The sequence below is a fragment of the Heliconius melpomene genome, chromosome 18, assembly GCF_056956725.1.
Source record: "Heliconius melpomene rosina isolate 202511_hmr_F chromosome 18, ASM5695672v1, whole genome shotgun sequence".
Lineage (NCBI taxonomy): Eukaryota > Metazoa > Arthropoda > Insecta > Lepidoptera > Nymphalidae > Heliconius > Heliconius melpomene.
Window position 1 is genome coordinate 15127781 of NC_140406.1, and position 9759 is coordinate 15137539.

At 33.3% G+C, this 9759-nt stretch overlaps 1 protein-coding gene across 1 annotated transcript; it reads left to right on the forward strand.

Moving 5' to 3' along the window:
* The first annotated feature begins 2014 nt into the window (after positions 1-2014).
* On the forward strand, positions 2015-5806 carry LOC146529687 (trypsin 5G1-like). Its single transcript, XM_085201780.1, has 5 exons — positions 2015-2139; positions 2727-3078; positions 3480-3735; positions 5018-5167; positions 5588-5806. Exons 1-5 carry the CDS (start codon positions 2079-2081, stop codon positions 5741-5743), a joined length of 975 nt encoding a protein of 324 aa, XP_085057906.1. The 5' UTR covers positions 2015-2078; the 3' UTR covers positions 5744-5806.
* Positions 5807-9759: the final 3953 nt, after the last annotated feature.

Genomic DNA, 9759 nt, shown 5'->3' on the forward strand with positions numbered 1-9759 from the left:
GCGATACGACGGCCTTAAGATTGCTTTTAATAACAAATATTAGTTCAATAGCACCAAACTAAGTAGTTCACTACTCTTTCAGTTGTTGCCAGAAGTAAAAATAACAATACTTGATAATGGCACAATTATACTTGTATACAAAATTTAAAAAAAAATGTATTTAATTTTTAGAATTATTTAATTTTTTTGTTATTAGTTATTGTAAATGAATGTTGCATGTGTTTATTGCTATTCAACAACAGATGACGCTAGTTACACAATACACATACACATAGAAAATATAATTTTGTAAGCGTTCGTGTCTATGAATTGTATATTAAACATAAAAATACCTTATAAATACGCAATTATAAAAATTTTCAACATAAACTTTCTCTTTTCTTTTATTGTTTAATTAATAAATGCTTTATTTAGTTAGTACAACGCTGTAATAAGAGATGGCGCTGCCAACATTATAAATATTTACCTTAAAATTTCATAGATGGCAGTAGTATGTAGAATAAAATAATAATATAACATTAAAGTACACGCGCTCTTTATGGCAACATTCCGTTACAGGTGAGATCTACTAGTAACGTCATATTTTTTTTTATTAACATAGCATTTAAAAAAAATCTAATATCACAAGCGTGCGTCTGTACTGGGACTATAGTGGGGAATGAAATATTTTTACTTCCTTCTTCAAGACACCGCGGTGTTGAGTTGTTTAAGACTTGGTCCATACTCACGGATATGCTTACATTTATAAATATTTTGTTTTTTATTCCATTATGAAACGTGTAAAATCTAATTTAGCGAAAAGAGGAGATGATATTAATATCTGAATACGATGAGGCTGTTAGGCGCAGTGGACAGTGACAATAATATTTGACTATAAAGACGGCGGCTGTGGGTTCAATTCCCACTCAATGGTGAGTTACTTTATTTCCTCGCTTTGGTAAGAAAACAAAGTCTTTTTATTCGCGACGTTGTGTTGCGACACTCAATCCTCAATGTGTCAGTTGGGCGGTTCGTGAGTCACGGAGTATCTTACCACTAAGTAGTTCTCTCGGCCTACCTTGGTATATGTCAGATAAACACAGTCAAAAGAAAATGGTAAATAAATTGCATCGCTGTCCTTCAATGAGTTTTATTTTCGTTTAGTCGTTATAATCAATGAGCGAAACGAGTGAGAATTACAGAACGATAAATTACATAATTATTTCTTTATAAACAAATCACAAATTTGTATACAGTACCTACTTAAGATTCATTTAAGTACATCTAAATTTTTTTAACATAATATCTACACAGTTTTTGTACTGAACTTGGCACCCATTTGCACGTTTATGTTTTTGATGGAATACACGTAAACAAGTAATAGCAGCAGGAAGCCTTTCCAAATATTTGCAGCATTCATAGATACCGCATACCTCTTCTGCCATATCGACCGCCATCACCTCTCTGATGCTTTTCGGAGGATGTTGCATCGATTATTGGCGTTGTGGATTTTAGTTCTACAGACTATGTGCTTTTTATGAATTATGTTAATAAGCAGATTTTTTTTTGGATTCACTTTAAATCTCGCATACAGTAGGGTAAGCAGAGGGAAAATAGTGTGGAGACACTCTGTTCTGACCCAACATTTCAAAGAAAAATATTTCAATCTCCGGAACTATATGAAACTCTTAAAGACAGATAACTTACATTATCTAGCGTAAAACGCTGAAATGTGGCCTATAGGTCCTTTGTGAAGTTTAGGCGAAGGTAGAATTTCTTGAAATTCCTAACGGCTAACAGCAAAAAGTTTTTACCTTTTTTTAGTTTACCAAAAAAAAAAAAAAATTGCGAACATCTACAAAGTTAGACATACCTTTATTTTCTGCTATTTCAATATTTTTTCTTTTTTTCATATTACAAGCAATTATTTGAACACCACGTGCATTTAAAAAGTTAATTACTTTACGTACGCACGCTAGTTCGAATAATTATTAATTTCACGGCAGGTTCCTTCAAATCGCAACAAGGCTGATTGATTAAACCTACCTTTGTATTACCTACCTTAGTAAGTTATGAACGAAACAGAATAAATCTTTATAATGTTTTATTTTATTTTAATATATTTTCTACTTTACGGGACTGTCCCAGCGGATTTTGCAAGTAATGTATAAATATTATATATTTATTTGATTTTTTTTTTAAATATTAAACGTTGCGGCACTCGAAGCCATACCTACTGGACGGTATCAAAGATACGCCTGTTCAGATCCCGGTCGCTCCGTTGAAAAATATATGTTTATAAAATCTTTCTTTTTTTAATGTGGTTAACAAAATGGTAAAAATATTTGCCATGTGTTGATAAGTTAGAAGAGGAAACTTTACTTTTCACGTGTCTAGCTTTTATCAGTTGCCCTAAATGACTTTTAACTGTATGATACTAAGCCAGGATTAACAGTTCGTTACTTATTGCCTTTTGTCAGTGGCTGTGGTGCAATAATTAAAATTGAACTTTTCATTGAATCGTGAGTTCTCTATGACTATATGCTGTGCCTTTTATCAGGGTAAGCAGGATGCGTAGTGTCAAGACACTCTGTACCACCAGAGAGAGAGAACCAAACCCACAATCATCCCGTTTACAGTCCAAATTACTACATATATATCGGTTTTAGTTTATTATTACAAGATAAATATCTAAAATCATTTTTTAAATCAATATCTTCTTATTAATAATTACCATGTTTTTTTAGAATACGATATAATATTACTACCTGTAATGAAAGTGCACGAACCAATTAAAGGGATTCGTGATGTAACACTATATAAAAACAGAAAACCCAAGCAGAAGTACAAGCTCGATATAGAACATTATAACGACGCTACCGACGTGGCTGACGTTGACAACTTCGATTATAACAACCCAGAATTGGCTTATAAATTTGGAAATGAAAAGATAGATGACGATTTACTTTATGGAGAAGACAAGATAGTTGGTGGGTTCGAAGTGGATATCAATTTGTATCCGTACCACGTGGCGTATGGGAGTAACTGTGGTGGCGCTATTATTGATAGGAAATGGGTCATCACTGCTGGACATTGTGGGTAAGTTGCAGGTTAACGCCTTGGATTTGATTTGACACCATTTTTTACTTATAAGACCTAAAAATTATAATTTCCATTTGTTTCTTGGGTCGGGTGGGCAAGTGCGAATAACTAAAAGTTGCGTACGCCAAATGATACATTTTAACTACTTGACGTTACCCTAAGCACAGGTACAGACAGTACCTATATAAACAGAAAATACACAAAAATATTTTTTTCAATTCGAACTAATAGGTATTTGATGAGATTTGTTAAAACAAGAAAAACTCTTCAGATTTGTATAGATTTGTAGATTCCTACATTTATATTTTTAGCTTAGAGTGTACCTAGTGTTTAGTCACTCACTAATAAATATATTTAAATGTTTGCCTATCGTTCTTATGGTTAAATATTTTTTGTAGAAAGAAGTCATACATAAGAGTAGGCTCAAAATATCTGAATCAAGGAAGAAAAGTGATGGTGAGAAATCACTACATACATCCTATGTGGTCGTCCAAAAACAAAGAACACCCGTTCGACTATGACTTTCAACTTCTGGAATTAGCAGAAGCTCTAAGACTCGATGAGAATATACAGCCTGTGAAGATAGCCCATTTGGAGGACATGACTATAGGGAAGGTGGTGACTGTAACCGGATGGGGGAATACTGAAGAAAATGTTAGTAGATCAATTTTAATTGATAGATTTTTTGATGTTGTTATATATTTTGATATTTCACATTATATTCACGCTGTATCCCGCACATAGCAGCAGGGAACCTGAGATCCTTGTATTAAGACAATAACGCTTCCTTTCCCCACTTTCAACCGAATTCTGGATGCATTGCGTGTTGAGTGACGGAATTCAACGCCGCGCCTCGTACAATATTTAGGTTAATTTATAAATGTTACCCTAACTAGGAATTAATTAGTAGGCTTCGACAACAAATAAACGTTACAAGTATTTTAGTTGAACACGCAACACCGAGCCCATCTTTTGTTAAATATGATTTGACATTAAGTTAAGAGTAAATGCCAGAGGAGGTTACTTGTAAAATTAACATCATTTTGTAATACTTCACTTCGAGCTATTGACATGCTTAGAATAATGAAAAAAATGTGTAATGGCTGTCACCTAAAAAATAAAAATTACCGAGGTTCCTATATTATGCATATCCCCCCTATAAATGCATGAATATCTATATCAAAAACTACTGAATACATTTTCATAAAACTTAGACTGTTCTTTAGTTTGAAATATTTGAAAAAAGGATATTTCAAATATACCAAACTAAATTTGATTGTCTAGATATGACTTTTAATTGAAATTGTAATTTCCGCGAAATTTGTAGACAAAGATAGATTTACATAATTTTGTACAGCTAATTGGAAGCCTAAATAGTTAAATAAATGAAAATGATTAAATCTTACAATTGGGAATCAAACCTGCAAACATCACGCTGTGCCACTGCGTCAAGACGGCCTAAACGTAATGACATTTCGTATAAATATTTGAAGGTAGCAGATATAAAATCTTGGGACCCTTTGAGGGCTTTAGACAATTAATTTTCTAACCAATTTCGAAGTTACGTGATAACGACGTATAGCCTAATTGGCTTTACATTTGAACGTATAGTATAAATAACTTTGACGCATTCCAAGAGGCCAGGGAAAATTTTGAAAAGAATTTCAATATTTTCTTTGTTTACCTTAAGACTGTCGCGGCGGAAGGGCAGCGTCTAATTGTAAACACGATAGTTGTGGATTTGATTTCCACTCGGGGAAATATTTTTTTTATTAGCTTCACGCTGTAACCAGCTTGTAGTAGCGTAGGCGGAGGGAATGTAGTGTTAGGCACTCCGATTCTCACTTTCTGAATTCAACGAAAAGCTTTGTCTTGTTACCAAATTGAGGAAATAAAAATAATGAAAATATTATATATTTTCCATACATTTTCCCAGGGACCATATTCTAATGTGCTGCGAGCTGTGCGTGTACCTATTATTTCTAAAGAGAACTGTCAGTTGGTACCCTTCCCGTACTTCCGAGGTGGTCTCACACCCAGGATGTTCTGTGCGGGTTTCATTGAAGGGAAGAAAGACGCTTGCCAGGTAAAGTGATTAAGTAAAAAATAATATGGAGTTATGGCTTAAGTTAGCTTAAAAAAGGCAGACACTAAATATAACTAAAACTAAATACACAATAAAAAATAGAAGCTTAGTGAGCTTTCGGAGAAAACATGATTTAAAGTAGATTTTTATTTTGATTATCTAAAAATTGTAATTTTTTTTTTAATAAGAATTTTCAGGGAGATAACAACATAATTCAAAAACGATAGTCATCTTCCGGCTTTGCCCGTATTCGAGTTATTGTGTGTTGATTGACGGAACTAAACGCCGTCTTTTATCTCACATATTTTACATAGCAACATAGGCAACTTTTCGCTCAGATCATTATTTAATTATTCTTAAATTTTTAGATAAGAGTATCTTGAAAATTTTATTCTTTAATTTAATTTGAATAATTTACAGGGTGATTCAGGAGGTCCAGCAGTCGCATACGATAGACTTCTAGGCATGGTTTCCTTTGGATACGGATGTGCTACTCCAGGTTCATTCGGAGTTTACAGCAAAGTCGCTAAAATGAGGTCTTGGATTGAAGAAGTTACCCGCTTAACACTTGACTAGGGGATAATTGCTTTGTGTTTTGTAAATACAATGGAAAAAAATATACTTAAGATAAAGTATTTGTAATAAAATTATATAAAATAAAAATAATTATTTTGTAGGTAAAATATTTTTCTAGTTCGTAAAACAGGTTCGGTATGTGTGCTTTTTTATGTTACGCAAGCCCATTAAAAACATGAGGACTCCTTCGAAAGTATGTGTGAAGAAGATGATGACAGAGGCCAGAGCGTTTGACGCTTCGTCCTGTCTCGCTACCAATAAAAACAATAATTATTATTTAATTCGAAAAGCTAAGTAATGATTTTTAATTATTCTATTAATTAGACAAATAACCACTAAGCTGATCTTATATTGGGAAAGTAGGTTTTTATCATCAGTATTTTTATCATATACATTTATTTTCAACTTTATCCCACAGGTAGCAGGGTATACAGAGAAAACCTAGTGTTACGACACTCCATTTCATTCATTTCATTTCATTTCATTCATCCCATTTTTAACTAAGTCGCTTTAGTTTAATAATATGCATGTGATTATAAATTACTTTAATAGTCGACTTTTCTACAATTATTGTTATGAAGCCTAGTTCGTGAAGTAGGAGACAAAACCCTTGGAACACAACAGTTTACGTGTTGAGTCAACATGGGGTATCTATTGGGAATTTTGATGTTTAGCTTTAAAAACTTAATTTACAGCTCAACCTTTTTTGATAAAAATATTTTTTTGTTTAAAATAATTGATTATTTTGGAGAAACTCCTTATGGTTCTAAAGATTGAAAGGCGTTTATAGATACGGTCAATATTAAGATTGTAAAGCAAATTTATATACAAACATACAGCATTAAAATATATATAGAAACGAAGGTATACCGTTGACCAGTTCAAGTTTCTTCTTGTTACCTACCCTAATGATGAAAGGGAACTAGTGACACTCTGTAAACCGTATTTGGTTAAAATTGGTGCAGGTGTGACTTTCTATGTGTTCAATGGATTTCGAATATAAGGAACTTGGACTTACTAGTTACTATCATTTATTATTTAGCCGCTTTTAGATATATACCAAGAATAGATAATTTGCTACAAGTTGTTGTGGAAAGCGTAGGACTGCTTTTCATAAAGAAAACTATCTCTTAATTTATATTTTTTTGTGAGAACAGTGTTTTTATACTTGGTTCCCTCTGCCTACCTTATTATATGCGGGAAACAGCGTGAAGCAAGCAAAACTTATGGACCACGTGTCTATAATAAATAACTAAACAAATTAAATACCGCTTTCATTCAAATTTCAATATGCAACTTTAACATTTTCAACAACATATGAGTTTATGAATACTTTATAAAGGCAGATAAATTATAAAATATGGAAAATCGTTCAAAAATATAAATTATTACCAATATACCAGCTAAGGGATGATAGCCGACTGACGGGTGCACGCTCTGACAGAAACATTGATGAATTAATTTTTCACGTATTGCTTCATTTTGTTTCGCCATGCGTAAATTTCAGACAGAATATGTTATTGAATATAACAATATTTGTTTTTTTTGTAAGTGTAAAAGCGCGGTGTTGAATTCCGCCACAAACAATGTTTGGAAATCTATATTTGAGAACTTTCAGCTGGTGTGCGTGAGGTCATTTCAGCCTCATATTTTATACACAGCAACATAACGCCCACGAGCATCTATATGAGATCGATTAAGACCTCAAGCCACAACGAATATCTAAATCCAAAAATACAAAATTGAACCGACACCCCCCATAATATAACTACCAATTTACATTACAAAAATAACCAATTAACCTAATGCAAGTATATCTTCCAAACTTTACATCTAGAACATTCTAATATAGTGTCAAATCAAAATGGAGCCAGCAACCGGGGCCGATCTAGCCAAACCTAATAAATCTAGATGCGTTGTGTACAATCAAAGCGGAAGATAAAATCGATTGTACGCCTCTATGCCGGGCGTCATTCAGTGCAACGCTTAATACTGACTGGAGATTTGAATGATTTTGGTATATGGGGATCGATGATTTCTTAGTCAATTTGTTATTTATGTTTAAAATGTGAGTGTGGGCCGCGGCGTTTAGTTCCGTCAGTTAATTCAATGTCTTGAAAATGGAGCGTGGAAAACAAAGTGTCTTAACTTGAGGCCACTGGTGGTGGATTCGGTGTTTACTCCAGGAAAATATATTTTATTTTTATTATGTGTTCTTCGCTCTGGTAATGAAGCAAGCGTGGCGTTAAGTTCCGCCATTCAACGTGTAGTGTCTCTAGAATTGGGTTAAAAGTGAGGAAATGTAGGGATATTTAAATTACTTATTTATCACAATAGCTTTTTAGGTACCTATTTGTCTTTACTTAATATAATAATAAGTCTTTACTGAAGATAAACTTATAAAAGAAATAAAAGAGATCAATCTTATTATGATTTAAAGAAGGTTATAGATACGTAAGGAAGTTTTTCTCAGTTTCCCGTTTTGTAGGTAGAACAGGAAGAAATATATTCTTTTGTTGTGAAGATATTTTTTTACGGATACAGCCAAGTAACTCAAACTAACGGTACTCCGCCGGCTGGTGCTATGGATGCTTAAAGAGTTTTAAAAGATCCGTATGTAATATGAAAACGTCCGTCCGTCATATCGCACAGCGAGCAAAGTCACGGGCCCTCGCCAGTGCGTATCTTAGATAACGGCACCACAAACGCTCAGTTGTGGGCAAGTGCAACTATTTTGACCGCAGACTGAGTTGCGCTCAATTATTTAGTTATGTATCTATCGTTGCATACTAGCTCCGTCACCCCTCTTCGTTTGCATGTCAATGTCTATCATTTTCAATGTACGTAGCTGTTTTGTTCGCAATTCAAAAGTTACTGAAAAAAAAACAAATTAAATTATCAGAAGCTTATTTCAAGGAAAATTCCTTTCTAAAATTCATAAAATTTTATTTATTTTTATTTTATATATTCAAAAAAGAAAAACTTTATGCTGTATCCCGTATATATTACTCTATGAGACGAGACGAGAGGGTAGGTAGAGAGAACCTACTGGTAAGATATTCCGTTCCACATGCACCGCCAAATTTTCCAGTCATTGCGTGCCGAGTTACAGAACTCGACGCAAGAAAATAACAATTCTGCGTTTCCCCGATTTGGAATCGAACCCTCACATTTACAGTCAGAAGATGTGTCGATGAACCACGACGGCTTCGTGACAACTTACAACTTGCTGCAAAATATAAAAATGAAATCTTACAAAAAAATAAGTTTTAAATTAAAATTTGAAAAAAAAAATTAAATTAAGTTTTTGTTTGCTCATTTCCTAACTGAACCAAAAAATATTTGTATGTCGAAAAATCTACTAAATCTGTGACTATACAAGACTATTCTTATTCATATAAAATCAAATAATACTGATGAACGTGGTAAGGTACAATTAAGCGATAAGTGAAACGAGGTATCGTTGACTTGCGTCACTCAACACGGAACGCTTCTAGCTTCCAACGAGACTAAATAAGGAAACTTTTTGAAAACTATGAAAACGTACGTAGCGGTATTGGAATCTAACCAAGTGCTTTAACCAATAAACCAAAGTCGATCGAAATTCTTATGACGCGTGTTACAAAAAAAAGATTTTTTAAGCTTTACCGTCTGTAAGTTCATGTACAAATATTAAAATATTCTTTATTTTATAGTAGTATATAGCTTCACGCTTTATCTTGCATAGCAGGGTCGGGGAGAGAGTCAGAGAGAACAAAAATAATAAGTGTTCAAACATTTCATTATAAAAATTTTTACAAATATTTCATATAATTTAAACGTTGTATTATTTTTATCTTTTCGAATAGACAAAGGGAACCCAGTTTTATGACACTACATTCTCCACTTTCTGCCGTGTTGAGTGGTAGAACTCAACGTCACACTTGGCAAGAGCAAATGAATGAAAATAAATCATTGCCCCGAACGGAATTTGAACCCACAATATAATAAAAAATCATTCAAAAGTAAAGTTTCTA